The sequence below is a fragment of the Heloderma suspectum genome, chromosome 1 (genome assembly GCF_057233095.1).
Source record: "Heloderma suspectum isolate Gila_16-S chromosome 1, 16-S_ref, whole genome shotgun sequence".
Classification (NCBI taxonomy): domain Eukaryota; kingdom Metazoa; phylum Chordata; class Lepidosauria; order Squamata; family Helodermatidae; genus Heloderma; species Heloderma suspectum.
Genome location: NC_139458.1, coordinates 314,406,936 through 314,432,209, shown reverse-complemented (window position 1 = coordinate 314,432,209; position 25,274 = coordinate 314,406,936). Strand labels below are relative to the sequence as shown.

Below are 25,274 nucleotides of genomic sequence, written 5' to 3'. Positions count from 1 at the left end.
TCCACGTGAAGCTATTTGCATCATTTCTTCCTCCTGCAATTGCAAGTATTCCAATACTTGTGGAATCCAAAGGTTGCCTAGTAGCCAACAAGAGCGTACATAAGTTCTGAGTGAAGATGCAATTGAAGAGTGTTCTTGTAGGTGGAAGGTCACAGAGGGAACAAAGCTGTACCTTCTAGAAGATTGTGAACAGAACCAGACTGTGAGTTTTCTCCTCTCCCTCAACTGTAAATTATGGAGTGGTGGTTATTTCCAAAAGGTAGAACTAGGTAAAAAGACACCAACAGGATCCCTAATCCTGGCTGGTTTGTTACCTCCACCTGCTATTTTACAACAGGGCGCAACAGTGAGATAATGACATGAGTTGCACAAGTCTTTGTCCCTTTTGCTCTTTAGAATTAAGAGGCCATCTAAGTAGTCTTGTACTACCCTCTAAGATATAATATAGTCATCTAGAGTTTAGGATCAGTGCTATTTTAACACTTGGAAAGTGTAGAGCAGCTCCACACAACTTGCTACTCATACATGATAGTCAACCATGGGTTTCAGGAACTGCCTGCTCTTGCTGCTAGCCTGGGACTATATAAAAAAGTGAGTTTGTTAGGCAGCTGGAAGGGCTGCATTTGGTTTGGGGCACAAGTTTTACAGGTGTGGTGTAGGGGATCATTAGAATACGTGGCAGTAGGAGGAGTACTTTAAACTGGTTGGGTTGGATCCAGCTTCTTTTCCATATGCAGAAGTATTCAGAGTGGAGTTCCACTCAGAATGTTCCCACTGATGGAAAGGGCAGGTGATCTTTGCCAGTTCCCTCCATCCCTTTGCAGCCCCCAGCACCATCACTATTCTGGAGGGGGGCCCAACCTTATAAAGTAGATTTTGGGTGGATAGCGGACTGCAGGGAAAGAAAGTTTTCTGCCTCTATTCTGCCATCTGGTTTCCTCTGTTGAAACAGACATATCCTGCAGATGGAAGGAGCCAGATTCTGGATCCAACCCACTGTATTTGCATTGCCAATGTATGAAGCTTAGGATAGCTTGTTGCAGGAATTTATATGGTCACAAGCCTCAATACAGCAGAAGGGAGCCAGCCTCTTAAATCAAAGAAGGCAGCATAGATACAGTTTGGTCAAAAAAACCATCTACCCCAGACAAAGTATATGAGCTAAGTTATCAGCAAGACAGCAAAGCTTGAGGTGCCCAGTGTAAATTAGGAATTTAAATTTATTAGGATAATAAATTAATTTTGATAATTCACTATTGAAGGTGGAGCTTCTACTCTATCTTACCCTAACAATTTCTCCCTATGGTCTCTGTTTAAACAAAAAGAAAAAAAAGATCAACTCTGAGGAAGAGTTCTATAAAACTTGAAAGCTAGCACACTGCCTTGTGTGTTTTTTTAAGTTGGACCTCATAAAGGTATTAATTATGACATGGTCTCAGTGTACATTTCATTTGTAATGGACTTGCATTTTATATCCAGAAAAGAGACTAATGGAGAGACTCCTGGGTGGTTTGGTTAACAATTAATTGAGTTCTGAACTACAGTGTCCCAATCGCAGTGTTGTTTTGCAGAACCTTTTGTGAACTGGACAAACATGGATGATGTGGTGTTGCTGGCATATTAGACAATCGCACTTCTATGGTTCTATATAAGCATACAGTTAGGATTCTCTCACAATATGTTAAGAGACTGAGAGTATGAAAGAGGGGAAATGAACAAGTGTTCTTAGAAGGCCCTAGACAAACGGAGCCTCAGGTAGAATTCTAACTCGAGAAGAAAGTAGGCCTCTACATATGCAGCATTCTTCCCTCACCATTAAAAAACTTGCTTGCTACTCTTACCAAGTGAATGGGCAGCCAATTCTGAAATGTAACCCACTACATTACATCAAATTATAGCTCTTCATGGGGCCTTAATTCAGCATTAAGCACCCAGGCCAAGAGACAAGCCAAAGAAACAGAACAAAAATCTGAGGCATTCTGGTGTCTGCTGTCTAATGACCTGGTTGCAATGACATGACAGCCCACCATGGCTTATTTACCCATGGGGGCTGTTGTGTTGTACCAGGTGCTGTGCCGTTTGAACCCAGGTGGCAGGGGTTGTTTGAGGGTCAGACAACCCTCAACCCTAAAATGAGTTATGAGTTATTTGAGGGTTGTCTAATCCTCAAACAACCCCTGTCGCCGGGCTTTGCATGAAACAGCAAGCCGGGTGCACTGTTTTCTGTTATGTTAAATACTGAGACCCCAGGATAATAACTAGGTAGGCTGGCCCTGCCTGCCTGCTCTTCCCCACCCCAAATTCCACCCCTGCAGGGAGTAAGAAAAAATCAGGAATGACTCCACAGAGGTGCTGCCTGGATTGGGGAAGAAGATATACATTCTCATGGGGGTTTGATGAGCAGGGGAGAGGGGGTGTCAGCAGAAATCAACCAAAAATTCTGCTTCCAAATGCAAAATTTGACCATTTAAGCCATACTTCCATATACATTACAATGGATAGGATGGGTTATTACTGAGTAGGGCTGAAGGGAAGGTTTTGCATGAGGAAAGGGAACATGGAATAGGTGGGGACTGGGGAGAACAGGAGGAGAAGGAAGGCCACATAGGCAGAAAGCCAAGTGTAAGGAAAGGGAAGCTGGAGTAGGTCCAACTGGGACTATGAAAGAAGGAATTGGGAGTCAAGAGAATAGGGATGGGGTAGCAGGGGCATGCCATAAAGAAGGTAGACAAGAAAGGGAGGTATGGGGGAAAAGGATAGAAACCTAGCTTCCTATATTTTTTAGCTTATGGCTTGGGAATAAGCCCCTCCAGATGTTGCACAGTAACTCCTATCGTCCATCACCATTGGCTAAGCTGGTCAGGGCTTATGGGAGATTTTTAAAAATCGTTTTATTTGTACCCCAACAATAACAGCAACAACAAAAGCAAAACAGGAGATGGGTTCATATCTTAAAACATAATATATATGGGCTGATGGGAGTTGCAGTCCAACATCTGGCGGGCCACACGTGCCCTACCCCTGTTTTAGCTGAAGAGGTGGTGCGTGTTCTCCAGGAATTATGTGAATGTGGTACATTTTTATTTACACTTCCTGGGCAATAGAATTGAATAGACATAGTTCAATTTCTCTGGACATAGCAAGGCCATCTTTCATGTGGTTAAGTATGCTGAGATAACCTTTTAAAAATCAGATTTTCACATCTTTATCAGGGCGTTACTCCAAGGACAAATGGAATTGATAAGGTGAGAAGGAGCCCCGGGATAACGAAGTCTGCAATCCTAGCCACACGCTTACCTGAGAGTAAATGCCATTGAGTTCAACGGGATTTACTTCTGAGTAAACATGCTTGGGGGCGGCGCTGGAGGGCGTGATTAGTTCGGCTCCTCCCAAGTGCGCACGGCCGCAGCTTCCAAATGCGAACTGAAGGGTTGAAAAGGCCTCTCCGGACGTTCTTACTCGGAAGTAAGCGCTGCTGTGCGTAGGAAAGCTTAAGGTCCACCCGCGCGCAGGATTGCAATCTGACTGAGATGCATGGAGGCTGACAGACGCGGCAGCGTTATTTTTCAGGCAGCCCTTCAGCGCGCGGAGCTACTTGAAGGGAGCAGAAAAGAAGACGGCGTCTCTCCTCGCCGGAACCGGAGGCTGGCGTCGCGGTGTGACGGGAACGGCGAGCCTTGGCAATCGGAGGCGGAGCCGCGCTCGAGAGGGCCTGTCTGCTTTCCGCTCTGGGCAGCGCAGCGAGGAGGCCGGTCGAGCCCATGAAGGGCTGGGAACGTAGCTGGTTGTGGGGGGCGAGGCGGCTGTGGGTCTCCTTTGGCGAAATGGCGGGAAGCTGGTCGGCTCACCGGCGCGCCCTGAGCCTGCGGGCGGTCCCCGGTGAGTAAGTGACCTTTGCGCGCCGCCCTCCACCACGCCGTGGCCCGGCCGCCTGGAAACGAACTCGCTGGCCGCGTGGCTTCCCGTTACCTGGGACCTGCATACTCCGGGAGGCTTTTACCCCTATCGCTGGTCCCTTATTATTAACCCAACAACTGTCCAGTTATGCTCTCGGTCAGTATGGCACAGCCATTCCCCCAGCCTGGTGCCCTCCAGATGTATTGGACTTCATCTCCCATCAGCCCCAGGCCAGCATGATCAATAGGCAGGAGTGCTGGGAGTTGAAGTCCAAAACATGTGGAGGACACCTGGGGAAGGCTGCAGCGTGGCAACAAGTGCGGCTTTCCCTTGCCTCTTCAAATGCGTGTTTATGAGTGACGGAGGTTTTAAACTACTTTGTTGATCTTGGGTGTGGGTTGAAGGGGTATTTCGTTAGATTGCCACTTTTACTATGGACAAAGGCTTTTTGTGTCTTAACAGCTGTCTGGGACTGAGCTCCCCCCCCCCCCATAAAGTGATGCAAAAAGCTGCCCCAGTTGCATTTCTGCCTGGTGGACTCCCTCTCTCCACTTTTTAAAATAGCATTCCTAGATGGAGGTTAACAAAACCCAGCTTTTCCTCCTAGCCTCTCTATATTCCCAAATATAACCAACGTTTAAGTCCATTTAATGGCATTTGTGAAGCCGTCTCTCCTGTTGTTTCCCCATTGTATATTTTAGAATGTAAGAAAAGGTGGAATAACTGCACAATGTCTTTGGATTATTAATGCTAGGACCCCTCCTTCTGGAAGTACCCTGGCTTAGTGGTAGAGCGCATGCTTTGCATGCAGAAGTCCCAAGTTCGATCCCTGGCAACTCCAGGGAGGGCAAGAAAAAATCCTGTTTGTAACCCTGGAGAGCTGCTGACAGTTAGTGCTGACAGTACTGGGCAAGATGGACCAATAATCTGACTAAGTAGAAGGCAGCTTCTTATGTTCCCTTAAAGTTCCTACACTCACCTGTCCCCCAAGTACACTAAACATTGCAGGGTAATGGACTGTGCTTGCAGCATTTGTGACAGATACATAATTAGGTTATGAAATTCTGACTTTAAAAAGTAAATGTAAAGTGTGTACTGAAATGTATGTGAGGTGGTGAGTCATCCACCGCCAATATAGTCATACAAACTATTAGTGTAGTTCTAGCCCATTACATTTTTTTTAATTTTTATTTATTTCATTTCTATACCTCCCAGTAGCCAAAGCTTTCTGGGCGGTTCACAAAAGTGGTGTGTCAAACTAACTAATTGATTACTGTTTCAACAAATGGGTGTTTTGGGGTGACTTACAAATAAGTGTTGAACCTGGAGGTGGATTACAAAACTTGCGGTGTTAAAGTATTGCTTTTTCTTATTTATTCAGGTAACCACTATGGTCAACCTCAAATTGCCCAAGGACCATTCCTTAAGAAATTTAAAACCCAGTTAAGATATAGCATATTTATTGGCTTGCCTGAAGTGAAGAAGAAAATGTAAGTATTGTCATTATTGATAACTGTAGAAGATACCCTTTTATGATGGAAAAATTGGCTTCATAGTCACCGTCAATGTTCTGATAAGTTATGACAACTCAAGGCCCAAAATGACTGTTCTGATATTTTTGTTTTATTATGGTTTTCATATGTTCCCTAGTAAGTAGGAAATTATAGTAATCTGTTACTCACTTGGAACCTGGCCTGCAAGCTATAGTATTATGCAGACTTTTAACTCTCTGATTATGGGCACTTTTGCTTTGTGTATTTCTGTGATGCAAGCTTAGTGCTACATTTTGTGTCACTATGTTAATGTTGCTGCTGTCATGCTAATCTCTTCCTCAGCTGTATGGTCAATGGTAGGACTGGGCTTCCAGTCATTTTATTCTAAGAATACAAAAGGCTCATTCGGGCACAGAGTGGTAGGCAGTATCTTCGAAGAGGCAGAGGAACTAGAGATCAAATCGCTAACATTTGCTGGATCATGCAGAAAGTAAGAGAATTCCAGAAAAACTGTCTATTTCTGCTTCATTGACTACAGTGAAGCCTTTGATTGTGTAGATCACAACAAACTGTGGCAAATTCTGAAAGAGATGGGAGTACCAGACCACCTTACCTGTCTCCTGAGAAACCTGTACAAGGGTCAAGAAGCAACAGTAAGAACTGGACATGGAACAACCGATTGGTTCAAAATTGGGAAAGGAGTACGACAAGGCTGCATATTGTCACCCTGCTTATTTAACTTATATGCAGAGTACATCATGAGAAACGCCGGGTTGGATGAATCACAGGTCGGAATTAAGATTGCCGGGAGAATTATCAACAACCTCAGATACGCAGACGATACCACCCTAATGGCGGAAAGCAAAGAGGATCTAAAGAGCCTCTTGTTGAGGGTGAAAGTGGAGAGTGCAAAAGCTGGTTTGAAACTCAACATTAAAAAAACTAAGATTGTGGCATCTGGCCCCATCACTTCCTGGCATATAGAAGGGGAAGAAATGGAATCAGTGACAGATTTTATTTTCTTGGGCTCCAAGATCACTGCAGACGGTGACTAGCCATGAAATTAAAAGACGCTTGCTCCTTGGGAGGAAAGCTATGGCAAACCTAGACAGCATAGTAAGAAGCAGAGAAATCACCTTGCCGACAAAGGTCTGTATAATCAAAGCTATGGTTTTCCCAGTAGTAATGTATGGCTGTGAGAGCTGGACTATAAGGAAGGCTGAGCGCCAAAGAATTGATGCTTTCGAACTGTGGTGCTGGAGATAGGGATGTCAAAGAATTCTGCCATGAATCTCGGGGAGGCCGAATGCCAGCGCATTCGGCCCCCCGAAATCGGTGGCAGAACGGTCTGCCCCCCCCCGCCCCCCTCCGGGATGGGACTTAACTTGGGCGGATCTTCCTGGTGGCGGCAGCTGTGGTGGCGGTGCGGCGGCGGCCGGTCTTCTGACCGGCCGCCGCCACCATTTCCAGTAAAACAACAACAACAAAACATTATAGGCTACGTAAAGATTTACGTAGCCTATCACAGCTAGATTTTTTAAAAACACTGGTATAGGGTACGTAAATGTTTACGTAGCCTATCACGGCTGATTTAAAAGAAAAGAAAAAAAACGCGCGTACGCAAATGGCGGCGCCCATGGGCGGTGCCATTTGCGTTCTTTATTTTGGTACGTCTTAGTCTATGTAAACATTTACATAGACTAAGACGGCGAAAATAAGGGGAACGCAAATAGCGTAGACGCTACGCTATTTGCGTTCCCCTTATTTTCACCGTCTTAGTCTACGTAAATGTTTACGTAGACTAAGATGTGCCAAAATAAGGAACACAAATGGCGGCGCCCATGGGCGCTGCCATTTGCGTACGCGTGTTTTTTTTTTCTCTTTTAAATCAGCCGTGATAGGCTACGTAAACATTTACGTAGCCTATCACGGCTGACTGCAGGGATGCAAACGGCGGCGGCTATGGCCGCCGCCGTTTGCGTCCCTGCTAGCCAGCGGTCGGATGTCCGGCCACTGGCGGAGCCGGCTGGCGGCTCAGCAGAATCCCTGCGGAGCGGAGCCGGCCAGCCAGAATTTTGGGGGGGAGGGACGGGGCGCCTCCCCCCCCACCTCGAATCAATTTCGCTAAAAGGTAAGTGACTTTCGTACATCCCTAGCTGGAGAAGACTCTTATGAGTCCCCTGGACTGCAAGGAGGTCAAATCAGTCAATCCTAAAGGAAATCAACCCTAACTGCTCATCGCAAGGACAGATACTGAAGCTGAAGCTCAAATATTTTGGCCACCTAATGTGAAGAGAAAACTCCCTGGAAAAGACCCTGATGCTGGGAAAGATTGAAGGCAAAAGGAGAAGGGGACGGCAGAGGATGAGATGGCTAGATAGCATCACCGATGCAATGAATATGAACTTGAGCACACTCCGGGAGAGAGCGGAGGACAGGAAGACCTGGCATGCTATGGTCCATGGGGTCACGAGGAGTCGGACATGACTTAACGACTGAACAAAGTGTAATTATCCATAATGGGCATTCTGTCTTTATCTTCTATCTCGTATCTCTCCGAAACGAGACCAATGTCTGCGCCAATGGCCCAATTGGTGCAGACATTGGTCTCGTTTCTGCGCCAAGTAAAAATGTGGCTTTTTACCAAAGTCTTTGAGGGCTAAATGCATTCCTTAGCGCATTGTTTTAACTGTTTTAGATTTTAACTGGTTTTAGCTTGTTTAATAGTTTAATATGTTTTTAGTGTTTAAATTATTTACTGTTTAAACTGTTTACATTGATTTTATCTGTATCTTTCCCTGAGATCTTAATGATATAGGGCAGGATAGAAATGTTTTAAATAAATACATCTGTACACACATAGATCTGATAACTTGCAATTTCTAATACAAGTTATTGGGACTGTTCATGCTAGATCTTACGAGCACAAATGTAAGAAGTACTCTGTTGGATCTGACCAAGGGTCCATCTAAGTAGCCAGCCAAATGTTTTTGTGAAGTTCACAAGCAGGGCATGAAGACCACCACTGTTTATACTCTATTGATTGGTATTTAGAAGCATCCCATCCCTTCCCTGAATTTCATAAAGCTATTGTGTCTATTAGACAAATTCATGGAGGATAGGCCTATCAATGGCTAATTCTCTTTTAATGTCATTTGAGACAATGGCCATCACCTCATCTTGTGGCAGTAAAATCCATTAATTTATTATGCATTGTCTGAAGTACTACCTCCTATTTGTTCTGAAACTACTGCTAATCAGTTTCATTGTGTGACTTAATAAGTTGTAGCATTATGGGAGAGAAACGTCTCTCTTTCTACTTTTACTCTACCATTTATAATTTTATGTTTTGCTGTCACATTCCTCCTTAGTTGTCCCCCCACCCGCTTCTTTCTCTCTTTTTTTTTTTTTTAAACCAAAATTCCCCAGTACTTTAGCCTTTCCTCATATGCATGCTACTTACATGTTATGGTTAATGAATGAAGGAGATGAACATCCAAGTGGAATCCTACTACAATTTGAATAAACCCACTTTGTAAATACTGCTAAATAAGTGAAATAATTGAAAATTGTATATGGGTTTACCAAATTTTCTTTTTCCACAAAGGAACCCTTTTGTTGCACTTCTAAATCATTTTTGGCTACCTGATTGCTGTTGGGTTTTTACCATTTGATGTAATACAACTTTTAATGTTTAGGTTGCTCACAGAACTACCATACAGTACTGGGCAAACAACAGTGGACCCAAAGGAGATAAGAAAATTCCAACTATTGGCACATAAATGGTGGGATGAGCATGGACAATATGCAGCCCTTCACTCTATGAATTATATTAGAGTGCCTTTTATTAGGTAAGGTTTTAAAATGTCAGCCTTTACATGCTTCTGGCAGGAATATGAAAATAGTAAGGAGTGTCAAATTTTGCAGTTGAAGCATATCTTCGCTACTGTTGCTGAGCTTAAATGCTTACTGAGCATAAAGCTGTTATAATGGAGGCTATTTTATTGGTAGAGTAAACAAGAAAAGCTTACAGCGCAATCCTACAACCAGGTTCGTATGATTGCAGGGGCAAAAGAACCCATTGTGGGTTCTTTCCTTGCCCCTGAGCCTGCCGTGCATGTAAACACGATTTGCATAATTACCGCGATACAGTGCGGGTTGCTGTGTCACCCGAACCCAGTGTCGTGCATGGCAAGGGTGGCTTCTTACCCATGCTGCAACCCATGGCTTGCAGTAGGGGTTGTGAGATGGGTGAGAAGCCACCCCCGCTGCATGGCGTTCTGGGTTCAGACGACACAGCAACCTGTGCTGCATTGCGGGTAATTATGAAAATCGTGGGGGCCGGGGAACCATCCATGATGGGTTCTTTCACCCCCACGATCATCCAAACGCGGCCTATATATGGCAACTCGTAAGTTAGTCCCAATTAATTCAATGGGATTTATTCATATGTAAATGTGTATAGGATTGAAGCCTTTGTTGAACAGTGGGGACCAATTTTACTCAGGTTATATTTTAATCAATGGGATGTGAATGTATTTGTTTTTTCAGCCAGTATTGGTTCTGGAGTGTGTGACCACGCATCCTCATTCCCATAAACTCTTGAACCTACATGTGTACACACATACTGATGAACGTGGGCCTAAGGGGGTCTTTACAAGAGGTTTGGTATACACATAGTAGATTTATGCACTACACTCTAATAAAATGGGTAATAACTACTTCTAAAATGAAGAAATTATCTCAGTCATTGAAATCCAAAACTACAGACCTTATTTTTTTACAGATTTTATAAAAGAGAAAACAGCTTCGTTAGTATACCAGCCCCCTAACACATGGACCAGTATGTTAATTATGATAGGTTTAGCATAGAAATAGAGAAACAAAGACTGGAGAGTAACAAAGAGTCTAATGGCACCTTAAAGACTAACCAGTTTGTTATAGCATAAGCTTTCGTGGACTACCATCCATATTATCAGATGCATGAAAGTGTTATCCTGAATTCCGTGTGTGTGTGTGTGTACATACTATGTGCACACACACACACGGTTGGGGTGGGAGGAATTGTAAACACTGAGGTCATACGGAATTGAAATGCAGAAAGTACAGACCGTGGTAATTATTTTAATAGTAGCCTTTCACAAAACTGTTGTTGGTGAAAACAACACAGACGTCCTTGCATCAGTGAGCTGATTGCTTTAGTCCCTATTCAAGCCACAGGAGATGAGACTTGAACCTCTTGATGAATTGTAGTCTGGTGGTTTTGTGTTGAAGTCTGTCTTTGATGTTCCTTTGGTCAAGAATGGCCACCTTACAGTCAGTGACAGAATGTCCTTGGAAGTTGAACTGTTTCCCCACTGGTTTTTGAATATCGCCATCAGATGTCAGATTTGTATCTATGTATTCTTTGTATAGAGACTGACCCATGTACAATGCAGTAGGATATTGCTGGAAAACTATGGCATATATCATATTGGAAGGTGAGCATGTGCATGTTGTAGTTGACATTATTTGGTCCTGTAATAGTGTTGCCAGAGTAGATATGGGTATAGAGATTGGTATCTGGGTATGCCACAGGATTTGGTTCCTCTGCCTGTATCTGTTAGAGGGCTGTCGTTGCTGGTGAGTAACTGTTTTAGGTTGGGTAGCTGTCTGTAAGCAAGTGCAGGCCTACCACCCAAGACCTGTGAGAGGGAAGTGTCATTGTCCAGGATGGGATATACATAATTGATAGGTTTGTGTGGTTTGTCTGGGAACTTGAAGTGATAATAAGTGATGTGGACTTTTTCTTTTCTTTTTTCTTTTCTGGGTCTCCCCTAGGGTAGATTAATCCTGGGTACCAGTCTGGCTCTGTTGATCTATTTTTTTCACTTTATTGGGTGGGTGTTGTGGTCTGAGGAATGACAGATTTAAATACTTAAGCTGTGAGCCTCTGTCCAAATCTGAACAAATATGGTTGTATCATAGGGCTACAGACAGTTGTGTGGTGGTAAGGAATTGGTTTGTCTGGTACAGGTAGCCCCTGAAGAAAGAGTAGGTCTCTGACGTGTTGGGATTGCACAGAAATGAACAGGTAGCTTGTGACTTTGTGTCACTTCTGTTTTTTGCATTTTCTGTGCCTCTCTGTTGGGTTCATCTGACCCTGTTGACCAGAGGACACCTCAGGATTGGGCCAAATTTCCTCAAAAGCTCTGGATTGGCCAGTTCAAAGTAACCTTCATGGGTTCATCTGCTGGTAGATGGCATAGCTCTCAGGCAGGCATATGCATGCTTTCACAGTTATAGAGAGCAACTCCATTTAATCTAATAAATGGAGGGAGCACATAGACCCTGGCTTCTGCCCCAGTGTGACTATCCAGAGATGCATCAACATTCCTGGTAGCTTTTCATGCTGCTTCTCCCAGAAACGAAGTAGATGCCTGAGCCAAGGTGTCCGATTAATGCCTATGAGATACATGGCATGTGATACATGTGTCCAGGGAGCCAGCACATCTGAGCTCATCTTTAACCAGTATGTAAGTATTGTAATAGGCAATGAAAAGAAAGAAAACGTCCTCCTAAAGCTTTAATTCTCACACTTCATCTCAAAAAAGCAATTGTGTTGAGTTTTTGGTAACATGCAAGTGTGTTTAAATGTAGTTGTCAACTAAACATCCTTTAGTGGTGAATAGTCTTAATTAAAATTTATTTGTTTTTACCTTTTGTGTAAGAGATACTGTTTTAAATACACAAAATGACCATCGGCTAGGAAGCCCTCTTTCTGGCACGAAGATCTTGGATGTTGGCTGTGGTGGTGGATTACTTGCTGAGGTAAGGATTATGTCTTTGATGATGATGAATACCCTAGCCTTTATTTTTAGGTAGTGATAAAGTTTTGAATAGTGCTTATTTACTTCTGCCATGCACTTGTTTAACTAGAAATCTTTCTTGCATGTTGCTCTACTAGTATGTTTATCATTGTGTTTATTTAGATTTTAATAATTTGATAAGCCATTGTGGAGAAAAAATGTACACATTTATGATATGCAAACGGGATATTGTTCTCTTGTCAATTGCGTAGAGCTAACATGTGGCCTGGGACACACTTTGGGCTGATTTGCACAATCACCGCAATCCACCGTGGCTTATTTAACTTGGTTGCAGTGTGTGCCAGCCACCCTTTTGAATATTCAAGCTGTGGTGGGCAGGCAGTGTGGCTTATCATGTGTGCAAACCCAGCAAGGTTAAACAACCTCCACATAACCCCAAAACAGCCCATGGGTTATGCAAGGGTTGTTTAACCCTCACATAAGCCACCCTTGCAGGGTTCTCATGACACAATAAGCCATAGTGCATGCCCATCATGGCTTGAATATTCAAAATGGCCACTGGCATACACCATTACCCATGCGCTATGGTGATCATGCGAACCCAATCTTTGACTGACTGTGTGGAAAGAAACTAAATCCTTTACTGAAACTTCTACCAATTTATTGTAGTTTTATTTTCCACTGTATTCAATGGTTTTTACTCCCAAGTAAGTGGTGATAGGATTGCAGCCTTAGGCAACTACATTTTCTTCTGGTCATACTTCTGGTCTAGAATTTCTAAAGATAAAATAATTGGTTCTTTAATATAATTGACATTTTAAATACATCACTATAAATAACCCTTTTTAAATGCAATTCTAAGCATGTAAGTCCCACCAAGTTCAGTGGAGCTTACTCTGTAGTAACTCTACTTCAAATTGCAGTCTTATCTTATTAATCAACCTAAAAAGAAGTTGTATATTTAAATATTATTGGATCAGTCAATTGGATCAGTAAGTATCATCCTAGTAGTTATTTTGTGGGGAGGGAAGAACGAGGCAATGGATATTTAACTTAAACTCTTAAGTAACTCCAACCAAGTCTAGTTCATTGGAAGGCATTTTTTTTTTTTCATGCAGCAGGGAATAACATGTTTATGGTGTTAGCCCCTAGGTAGATTGGGAGCTTCAGTTACTGGAATCGATCCTCTGGAGGAGAACATTAGGACAGCGGAACTGCATAAATCATTTGATCCAGTGCTGGCTAAGAGAATACAGTACAGAACCTGTACACTAGAGGATATTGTGGAAGAGGCATCAGAAACATTTGATGTCATTGTAGCTTCGGAAGTAGTGGAACACATGTCTGATGTGGAAATGTTTATCAGGTGCTGTAGTGAAGTGTTAAAAGTGAGTTCAAGAAAACAACTTGTACTGGAAAATCAAGCTCTTTATTGTAAGAAATGTTTTGCATTGTTCAGTATGTTTCCTGTTCTGTGATACATTCAGTGCGCAGAGTGGAATGTTGTGCAACCATATACCACAAATTCTAATTATCTAGACTGAAAACAAACAAAACCTTTAGGATATTTGAAACTTGCCCTTTTCTGTTCAGGAAATGCTGACCCACGCAACAGATAGGTACTAGGGACAGATCTATTAAGTATTTACTAAAAATATGAAGGAAATAAAATATAAAACTCATTTATGTATTTAATTGTTTTGTGTTCTATTTATCCCAAGGGCTCAGGACACATAACAGTAGGATGTTATAACTACAGAAACCCCACCTGTGCCACCATATCCCTAGCCACCAAAAGCCAATTTGAATAAAAAGGCTTGACTGTCTTCCCAAATCAGTGTAAGAGCTGGGCTTTGGCAAGTTTCCGAAGTAGAGGATTCCCAGGTTAGGGGCCATCCACCAACAATGCCTGTCTGCTTGCCCTTACGGTCCTGTCCTGGCACGTAATTGGTAAGGGAGGAACTATTAAAATAAAAATATATAAAAAATATTAAGATAAATATAATTACTGAAAATTTAAAAAAAATGAAATTACAAATAACAAATGCCGTATTACCTGAATAGACTACAAGATGAAGGGTCACTCGCTAGATTACATTATCTCCATGCTTCAGAGGTTAGGCAAGCATTTATCTGAAAACCAGTTCTATGAAGCCTAATGATTTAAAGCTTTTTTATTATAAGAAACCCCACTGGTTGTCCCATGTGTTTACTAACAAGCTTAATTCAGTTTAGGGAACAAATCCTATCTGGATAGTTGCCAGCCTCTGAAATTGGAGGCTGCCGACTATGCTATACAGGGCGGCTGGAGCACAGAGGGGATCCTTTCCTCCATGCTCTGGCTGCCCTGCATTTTTGCCTAGATGGGCGATTTTGAGGTGGGGAAGGGAAGGGTCATAGAATCATAGAATAGTAGGGTTGAAAGGGGCCTATAAGACCATCGAGTCCAACCCCCTGCTCAGTGCAGGAATCCAAGTCAGAGCATCCCTGACAGATGGGTGTCCAGCCTCGTCTTGAATGCCTCCAGTGTGGGAGAGCCCACCACCTCCCTAGGGAATTGGTTCCATTGTTGTATTGCTCTAATAGTCAGGAAGTTTTTTCTGATGTTCAGCCGGAATCTGGCTTCCTGTCACTTGAGCCCATTACTCTGTGTCCTGCACTCTGCGGTGATCAAGAGGGCCTTCCTCTCTGTGACAACTTTTCAAGTACTTGAAGAGTGCTATCATATCTCCCCTCAGTCTTCTCAAGGCTAAACATGCCCAGTGTGTTCAGTCTCTTCACAGGGCTTTGTTTCCAGTCCCCTGATCATCTTTGTTGCCCTCATCTGAACCTTCTCCAGCTTGTCTGCATCCTTCTTAAAGTGTGGTGCCCAGAACTGGACACAGTACTCCAGATGAGACCTAACCAGTACTGAGTAGAGGGGAAGTAGTACTTCCCGGAATTTGGAAGCTATGCTTCTATTAATGCAGCCCAAAAGAGCATTTGCCTTTTTTGCACCCACATCACATTGTTGGCTCATATTCAGCTTGCAATCGACAACAATTCCAAGATCCTTCTCGCTTGTAGTGTTGTTGAGCCACGTATCCCCCATCTTGTAACTGTGCATTTGGTTTCTTTTTCCTAGGTGCAGAACTTGGCATTTATCTCTATTAAATTTCATTCTGTCGTTTTCAGCCCAGCGCTCCAGTCTATCAAGATCACTTTGAATTTTGTTTCTGACTGGGCCCAGGACTGAGCCCTGCTGTACCCCGCTCGTTACCTCTGCCCAGTTTGAGAAGATCCCATTGATAAGCACTCTTTGAGTCCGATTCTGAGCGCACTGTGGATCCAGTGGATTGTTGTTTCATCTAGCCCACTTTGAGCTAGTTTGCTCATCAGGATATCACTGTCAAAAGCTTTGCTGAAGTCGAGGTATATTATGTCCACAGCATTCCCACAGTCCACAAGGGAGGTTACCTGATCAAAAAATGAGATCAGATTTGTCTGGCAGGATTTGTTCTTGACAAATCCATGTTGGTTTTGAGTAATCACTGCATTGCTTTCAAGGTGCTTACAGACTGATTGCTTTATCATCTGCTCCAGAATTTTCCCAGGGATTGATGTCAGACTGACTGGTCTGTAGTTCCCAGGTTCCTCCTTTTTACCCTTTTTGAAGATAGGGACAACATTAGCCCTCCTCCAGTCATCTGGCACTTCACCTGTCCTCCATGATTTCTCAAAGAGAATAGACAGTGGTTCTGAGAGTTCTTCTGCCATTTCCTTTCTTTCTCTAGGATGCAGTTCATCTGGCCCTGGAGATTTCTCATTCAAATAAATTAGGTGTTCCTTGGCCATATGCCTATCAATTTTAAGCTGCAATCCTTCCCCTTTAGCCTGTACTTTGCCTGGGGGGTCATAGACCCTCTTTTGGGAGAAGACTGAGCCAAAGTAGGAATTGAGCACCTCTGCCTTTTCTTTGTCCTCTGTTATCGTTTTGCTATCCTTATTTAATAGTTGAACCACCATTTCTTTTCTCTGTCTTTTAGTATGCACATATCTGAAGAAAGTCTTTCTGTTGTTTTTAGCATCCCTAGCTAACCTCAGCTCATTCTCAGCTTTAGCCTTCCTGACGCCATCCCTGCAATTCTGTGTTACCTGCCTGTACTCTTCCTTTGTTGCTTGTCCTTCCTTCCACTTCCTGTATGTGTGCTTTTTTGTTTTCAGTTCATCTCTAAGCTTTTTGTGAAGCCACATTGGCTTCTTCTGTTGTCTTCCACCTGTTTTTCTTGTTGGAATTGTTTGTAATTGTGCCTTGAGAATTTCCTTCTTAAAAAACTCCCACCAATCTTGGACTCCTTTTCTCATTAGAGTCGCTTGCCATGGGACCTTACTTATCATTGTTTTGCGTTTATTAAAACCGGCTTTCCTAAAATCCAGGGTACGGGTTTGGCTACACTCGGCTTTTGCTTCCTTTAGAACTGAGAACTCGAGTATAACATGGTCGCTTTCCCCCAGAGTTCCTGCAACTGCTACTTTATCCACTAAGTCATCTCTGTTGGCTAGGATCAAGTCAAGGATAGCCGATCCTCTAGTTCCTTCCTCTACTTCTGTAGGAGGAAGTTATCCACCACACAAGTCAGGAATTTCCTGGAGGAGCCATGTTTTGCAGAATTTGTGTCCCAACAAATATCTGGGAAATTGAAGTCCCCCATTATTACTACCTCATGCTTCCTTGAAACATTGGCTATTTGCTTTTCAAAAGTTTCATCCTTGTCTTATCCTTGATTGGGTGGCCGGTAGTGGACTCTGACCACCATGTTCTTTTTATTCTTTGCTGCATTTATTTTAACTGAGATGCTTTCGATGGGGCTACCAAGCTCATCCTCCTGTATTTCTGTGCAGAAATATATATTTTTAACATATACTGCAACCCCCCACCCCCTAGAGCCCCGATAGGAAGCTGTGTACAGCAGCTTCCACAGGCTCCTCCCCTCCCTGCCCCTGCCACCACTCACTTTTCCCTGTCTCCATGCTGTGCTTCTGAGTGTGGAGACATAGCTGGCATAGAGAGAATTGCACTGGTTACACAGGGGAGGGGGTGGGAAGTGTGGTTTCTGGGAACTGCATTTGGAGCCCTGGCTCTGATCTCAGTTCCTAGAAACCAAACAATCCTTTGGCCCTCTAGGATTGCTCTCTTAGTTTATTTACTTTGATGAATTCACATGTACCACAGCTCAAGCAGAACAATCATATGGAGGAAGGAAAGGGAGGAACTAAGGCAGAGGTACTGCCTTTTCTAGTGCCCTGTTGGCTCATGCCAGCAGGGCAGAAAGTGCAGGGAGCGCACAGCTTTTTTCCTTTTTTATTTGGCCATTTTTGACAGTTTTCTTTCTTCTTTATTTTTACCTCCTGTTGATTCCAATGGGCAGGAAATGAACTTTGCCAGCTCCAGGGCTGGAAATTTCTTCAAGCATTCCAGGGATGTGTCTGGGGCATAGGAGAGCATTGGATCCGGTGGATCCACAGCCTTTCTGGCACGACCTTGGAATGCCTTGTTGTTTTACTCCCTGATGTCAGATAAGTTACTGTTTGTGGTCCTTTCTGCAGTCTCACAGAGGAGGCTTGTGAGGTCATGTCTCCCACTTCAGGGGCAGACCACTCTGAGGAGATCTGAAAAGTCCTGGCCCATGGTATGCCCTGCCAAGGACCATAGGATTGTGGCCTAATACTACCTCTGTATTTATTATGGAAGTGACTGCATATGTTTATAAACACTACTAAGCTGAGGCAGTGATTTTATTAAAGAATAGTTATCACATGCTATTACTATGGACGTTTTTTGTTAAGAATTGTAAGACATCAAAGGAGGCTTACAGAATCAAATTATAGATCAGAAATAATACAGAATTAACAAAAACCAATACAAACCATAAAGGCAAAAACGGAAGGAACACTCATCTTATGCTCTCAGTTATTGAGGAACAGAGTTAACCAGCTGGTGCTTTTTATTAAATTGGCCCAAGAAGTGGTCCACAAAAAAGCGTTCTCCTTGCCTAAATTGGTTAGTTGAGATATTAATGAATGAAAATATGTAATGTCTATCATATTTCAAAAACTTAATCTCTACCAGTCTCAAAACTGTAGTAATATGAATAGACCTAAAAATAAGTCTGGTCTTTTCTTCAGTAAAATTATTCATGAGCAAAATGAATGTATATTTAATTGACTTAAACTTGTAATACTAAACATTTTTAATTTGCTGAGAGCAATTTTAATTGCAACATGCTTACTCATAAAGGATGCTGCGAGTTGCATTATCAGTATATTATGTAATGTATAAATGACTGACTTGCAAACAACTCTTGCATTTTCTTATTAGCCTGAAGGTTCTCTGTTTATTACTACAATCAACAAATCCCAGTTGTCCTATATTTTGGGAATTTTAGTTGCTGAGAGAGTACTGAACATAGTTCCAGCAGGCACCCATGACTGGGAAAAGTTCATAGCACCTGAAGAGCTGGAGCGGCTTCTAGAATCAAGTAAGTGTTACTTCCCAAGGGAAGCAAGTGATAAGTAGTCTCCTTCAAGTATGCCTGGTGGTTGACCCGGGCCTTTCTATAATATAAACAGATAGAGAAAACACATTTTAATCAGATAGCTTTGCAAAATGAAATGTTGGTACTGTACACCAGCCTTTTCCCAGCCTAATGCCCTCCAAATAGTACTAAACCCCCTGGAGGAATCCCCCCTATTAACTCTGATCTCAGAGCGGAGATGCCAGGGGTGGGGTACTTGGCTGGGGCTGGGAGAAGCAACTGCTGCTCCCAGTGTTGGCTGAGTCCTTTAGTGTGATGCACACCACCCCAAGCCAGGGACTTGGTGGCACTGTGGGGGACCAGGGTATGTCTCATGAAAGGGCTTGCCTGAGCTGGGTGGGGTGCATGAACCCAGGGAGTCTACCAGTCTTGGGAGGGGCAGCTGCTCTTCCCAGTGTCAGCCAGTCTCTTTCTCTATGCCTCTCCCATCATGGAGAAAGGCAGAATGGGTGTGTGGCTGCATCAGTAGTTGTGGCCATACACACTGACATCATCCAGCTCTTGGAGGGTCCAGTGGGGGACAATTCAGTTCCCCACCAAAACAATAATTCTGGTCCATTTTAGATAGTGTATATATAATATAAACTTAGTACACTCTCCTCCCCCGAAACAGTTTTAGAATGTTACAGGCCTTATGTTGGGGTGCCAAAATGTACCTCCATATGGAGGAATTCCATGTGGTGGTCTTAACATTTTGGAAGCCCCTTACTGCATACGGTGTAGATCTGGTTGTTTGTAGTTCATCTGTAATAACCCTGGCAATGGCTGCCATTGGCACAAAGGTACTACTCCATGTGTGGGCTGATGCACACAGTTGAGGGTTTTCAGACGTTAGACTTGCCACAGAGAATCCCACCACAAAGAGGCACTTTATTGTGGCCTCTACGAGTATGGTGTAAGATTTTTAAATTGGCACTTGGACTATAGTGCCGAAACCTTCCTTCAAAATATTCCCATTTAAGTTAAGGATTTATAGTATGGCATACTTGCTTTTTCAAATATTTGTCCAACGTGTTGAATATTTCTTTTTTAGAAGTTCGAATAAGGTGATGGAGTCTCCATACCTCCCATTAAAGAAACCTGGTCATGCATTATGCTTGGATTTTTAAAGCATTGTGTAGTGAAGCCAGAAGTAAATATAATGTCTCCCTGTAATTCTTATTGCCTTAAAAAAAAGAAAAAACACCACACAACTTTTGGAACAATTGTATTTGGTCTTGAATGCATTTGGGTTAATGTGCATGTTAAGCTGCAAATCTAACCACAATGTGAAAATAATTGATCAGCATCGTAACACAGTTCAGCAAGATATTTTACCTGGGATGTACATTATTGAATGGTTTGATAGCATTAGGGACAGATTTTAGTCTTGACGCTATCTCAGCTAGCAAATTATTATTTAGGGTGTAAATCTTGCCATTTTGCCAGAATAACGTTGCAGGGAACTTTGTGAGTGTTTATTGTGAATGTTAGGTCCTTTTTGAAAGTGGTCACCTCTTCCTCTCTCTCTCTCTCTCTCCCCCCCCCCTTTACAGATGGCTTTTTAGTGAAGACAGTGAAAGGAATGTTATACAATCCCCTCTTTGGATCTTGGAGCTGGGTTGGAAGCACTAGCATTAACTATGCACTCCATGCTGTGAAATTAAGTATGCAAGAACAGTTAGATCCAAAGGAAGCATCTGTAGAGATGGGCAAAGAGCAGCTCCAATCAGAAACTAGCATCAGAACTCCCGGTTAAGACATTGTGGCTTAAACAGAAGTAGGCAGTCAGAGGAAGATTTGCATAAATGGCTGTAATAAACCAGTAAGGAACAAGCAGTCTCATGTTCAGTGTCGGATGTTAAAATGTGTCTACCAGTCTCGGTCTTGTGGTCGAAGAAGAGCTCATTCTCCAGTGTCAGATGTGCAAAACTCCCAAAGATGAGTTATCTTGAATAAGTGAACTGTATACCTAAAGATTAGGTGTTCTGTGAAGTTATTGGGAAAGGACTGGCTCTTTGTGAAAGAGTTCTTAAAATGCATGCCACTGAGTTTCCAAAGAATAATTATTTTGATAGGCTTTAGAGTTACTGGTTTAAAATGCAACACTTTCTATTTCTAAAGTAGGTGAATTGCCTTTATTATTCAAATGCAGCTGCTTGCCTATTTTTAAACTTTAAAAAACACATACCTCTACTTATTGGTTGCTTGGATATAATGTTTTACTTAGCTGAGATACTACAGATGCAGGCAGTGGTAGCAAGGCTCCCCTCAAAGTAAAGACCAGGTCTTCGATTACAAGAGCTGCTGTTCAAAATATGGATGAGCACAGAGCTGCTTAACACATTCTTCCTGTGTGGAAATGCAGGGCAAGGAAATGGGTACATCATCTTGTGAATAACGTGTTGGGAATATGTGTACCTGTGGCAAAATCAGCCATACATTCTTCATATCTGACAATGCACCTACCTTTCTCTCCACAGAGATTATCTCTGTGTTGGAAAATGTCATGTGTTAAGTGGCCTTTGGTCTTGCTCTGTCTACTTCAATTGGTATCTATACCTTTATGGGTAGGAGGCGCTGATGTTAAGTGAGAGCATTCTGGAAGCCTTCACTGAAGGGAAATGGTCAGAGCTTGTCTAATTTCTTGTGTAGTTATTTCCCTGTGGGTAGGGGGGAAGACAAGACTCTGGCCAATGGATCAGTATCTCCCTGGTCAATCTCGCATCTGTCACTTCAAAGATTAGATACCTTAACACTATCATGGATTTCACTGGCCACTGGCATTTGACCTTGGTATTGTATGCAGGCTCAGTTTAAGGCTTTTTGACCAATGATCTGAGAAAATGGAAGGAGATAACTACTCTTATCTGATGTTGATATTGCCTGCCTTAAAGAACCTTGCACTGAAAAATGTGCTTTGAAAACATTCATCACAAAGAGGGAAGCAGTGTAAATCTCGTCTCTTTTCTTTATAAAGACAGTAGTTTAAAAACAAACTGCTGGCTTTGAAAAATGGTAGTAGCCAAGGTTGCTGCCTTGTAACAGTAATAGTAACAATAATAAATCTTTTTGCAGCTCTGTGCCAAAGCATGAAGCTCTAAAATCTGCACTGCACCTAGGATCTTTAGGTCTTTTTGATCTTTAGGAACAAGCCACAAATGCTTTTTGCTAAAATAGCTCTTACCACCCTTTTGAAACAATGAAGAATAATTCCATTAAATATTACTATCAATATTTTATGTGAGATTGTGATAGTGCCATTGGTGCTTAATAATCAGTGTAATAGAAAACATCTTCCCAATCCATGCTTAGACAATCAGTGGGTTCACATGTCACTTCAAGCCATGATGGTTTATAAGCTACTGTATACCCCACACCATCCGACAAATAAGCTACTGTGCATAGCTTAGTTTCCCCGCCCTTGCCCATCCTTCCTCTACAGTCCTCCTGCTCAGCCGGTATGGTATCCCAGCTTCCTTTGCATTGGAAACCCTGCAGCACTGCTATGTCATCTGTATCTCTCCAATTGGCCTGTCTTGCTCTAAAGGAGTATTCTTCTGTCTCTGTCAGATCCCTGCCAATATTGGTGTGTTGCAGATTGTTGGTCACTTTTCTGCTCCCCCACCCAACCAGTGGTGCCCCAATCCTCAAAGCAGTCCTTTCTTCTCCTACCTGCTTCCCTACTGTTCCCTTATCCCTGCCTGTGTGCTCCTTGAGTTTGCTGGAATGGGGTAAAATTTTAAACACAGGGTCTCCTCATGGGGAGCCTCAAGATGCTGTACTGGGTAGCTGCGTGATTTTCCTTTCTCACAGAAAAGTGACTGGAAACCAACCTCTTGCTACCCATTCATAGAATCAGAAAGGTAGGGTTGGAAGGGGCCTATAAGACCATCGAGTCCAACCCCCTGCTCAGTGCAGGAATCTAAGCCAAAGCATCCCTGACAGATGGCTGTCTAGCCTCATTTTGAATGCCTCCAGTGTGGCAGAGCCCACCACCTCCCTCAGTAATTGGTTCCGTTGTCGTATTGCTTTAACAGTCAGGACCTTTTTCCTGATGTTCAGCCAGAATCTGGCTTCCTGTAACTTGAGCCCATTCTTGTGTCCTGCGCTCTGCGATGATGGAGAAGAAATCCTGGCCTGCCTCTCTGCGACAACCTTTAAAGTACTTGAAGAGCACTATCATATCTCCCCTCAGTCTTCTCAAGGCTAAAAATGCCCAGTTCTTTCAATCTTTCCTCATAGGGCTTTGTTTCCAGGTCCATTCCCTTCACTCCCCCCACTTCACCTTCCCTTCCCAGACTGCAATCTCCTGGTAGGCAGATCTCAGAAACAGATCTGCTGACTGGAGCGGAACAGCAGCTGTGGTTTTGACCGCTTTTGCCAAGCAACTCTGTAGGTGATCTTTAAACCACTCTTTAAGCCACTGTGGAGTGCCAGATGACATAAGCCAAGATAGTTTAAATAAACCTCACTGCAGAGCATGGCTCATCAGGGTAGTTTATTTTGGCTTAATAAGCCACTGTGGTTGGAGAAAACCACTTGCAGACACAATAAACCAAGACGGTTTATAAGCTACTGTGAATAGCTTATAAACCACCATGGCTTAAAGTGATGTGTGAACCCAGCCAATTAAGGCACTGATCAACAGAAGCTTGCATGGAGAAATTGTTTTCCAGATTTGTAAACATGAGGGGATGGGATGATTCCCTGAACTTCACGAAGTCACTACACTGATCTCAGTGAACGAAGACTCCTCCTGTAGCATTCTCTGACTGTTGTAGTCCATAGAGCCGAGGGTCCGCATTTAAAGGACCTTGTTCCTTGCCAGTGGCAGTCTTCATCTGTGGTAACATGAAGCCATGATATCTGCTAATTGTAAGGCAAAGACTTTGCTGTATTTGCAGTAGCTTTTTAACACTTGTGTTAACCAGGTTCCAGGAAGACAGTGCTAATGCTAGCAGTAGCGAGGGGAGGGGGACCAGAGCCAAGCTATCACAGTTCTTGTCTGAGCAGATTGGATTCAGGGCCCAATACTGTAAAGAACTGCTCTTTCATAATGACACAAATCTTCCCCAGTCCTTTTGATCAAGAGTAGGGAGAAAGGAGGTATCGTTGTCCTGGTAGGCTTTTCTCAAGTCAAACCCTGGCCCAGGAAAGATCTTCTCTCTAGGATTCCTGGGTCCTAGAAGCTGATGTAACCAATTAATCTGCTCCAGTCTGGAAAAAGAAATAACACAATTGCTCAAAGGTGTTTAGAAGTAGACTATTATCTTCCACCGACTTTCCCCGGGAGGCCAAAACAAAATCCACCCCAGTTATCCAGTGAATTAAACTGAAACATTTACCTTTGGAATTTAAGGGCTGAGAGAGGATATTAAGGCCTCTCTATCCAAGTGTCATATCAATTTTTTTTTGTCTTTAGAATGATTAGTTGTGTGCTTTCAGGGGGAAAATAACACCTAGGTTCCCCTGCTAAGGTACTGTTTAGAGAGAAGCATGTTAAGATCAGGGAAAGGTGGGTTGTCCTAAGAAAAGTTGTGTAAATAAAAACAAACTGAATGGGGCACTGATTTCAAAAGTTATGGACACTGAAACAATTCATTTGGGCCTTTTGTATGAGCAACTTTCCTTTTCAGTCTTATTGCTGTGATGGTGAGCATTTTGTGTGTGTTTTTCTAAATGAAAGTGGAGATGCTAACAAGGTCTTTTGCATTACACAAAATAGCCACACCCCTACTGTGGTTTTGCTGAGAAAACTCCAAGTCCTCTGGCACAAGGTTGTGAGCTGGAATAATCAATGGCTCATGGAGTGCAACCCTGTGGTGCAAGGCAGGACTACTCACATATCAGCCAACTGTAGACACAGAGCTACTAAATTCAGGCCATGTTCTGGTCCAGCTGTTAATACCCTGTTATAAATTCAGTGTTATAACCTAATTTGGTACTCCACAGCGAAAAGCCAATAGGCTTTATTACTACTGATGAAACCAAATACTAGCTCATCTGAGAAATAGGCAGCAGATTCAGGTGTTCTTTGGGTACTGGTTAATTAGGGTATAGTGTAATTTCAGTCTGTATTAGTTACAGTCTCTATATATTTTCTATAAATCCTGCATAAGAAAAGGATTGAAATAAAAGCCTTATTTTCTAAACCAAAGTATATGATTCATCTTTTCTGGGCAGCCTTTGGAACAAACCCTGGTTCCAATACCATATATTGTAAGTAAGACAAAGCAAATGTAATGAAAATTGGAGAGCCAGTGTGGTGTAGTGGCAAGAGTGTTGGACTGGGAGCTGGGAGAGCCTGGTTCTAGTCCCCATTCGGTCATGGAAGCTCACTGGGTGACTTTGGGCCAGTCATAGACTCTCAGCCCAACCTACCTCACAGGGTTGTTGTTGTGAGGATAAAATGGAGAGGAAGAGGATAATGTAAGCCGCCTTGGGTTCCTTGCAAGAGGAAAAAAGGCAGGATATAAATGCAATAAATAATAAATAAATTGCATATTCTTCCTCTATTT

At 42.9% G+C, this 25,274-nt stretch overlaps 1 protein-coding gene across 1 annotated transcript; it reads left to right on the top strand.

Moving 5' to 3' along the window:
* Positions 1 to 3,384: 3,384 nt before the first annotated feature.
* Positions 3,385 to 24,910, top strand: COQ3 (coenzyme Q3, methyltransferase). The gene is made up of 7 exons (XM_084827176.1): positions 3,385 to 3,879; positions 5,279 to 5,387; positions 9,089 to 9,241; positions 12,101 to 12,200; positions 13,345 to 13,587; positions 18,558 to 18,717; positions 20,310 to 24,910. The coding sequence occupies exons 1-7, from the start codon at positions 3,762 to 3,764 to the stop codon at positions 20,510 to 20,512; spliced, it is 1,086 nt and encodes a 361-aa protein (XP_084683302.1). The 5' UTR covers positions 3,385 to 3,761; the 3' UTR covers positions 20,513 to 24,910.
* Positions 24,911 to 25,274: the final 364 nt, after the last annotated feature.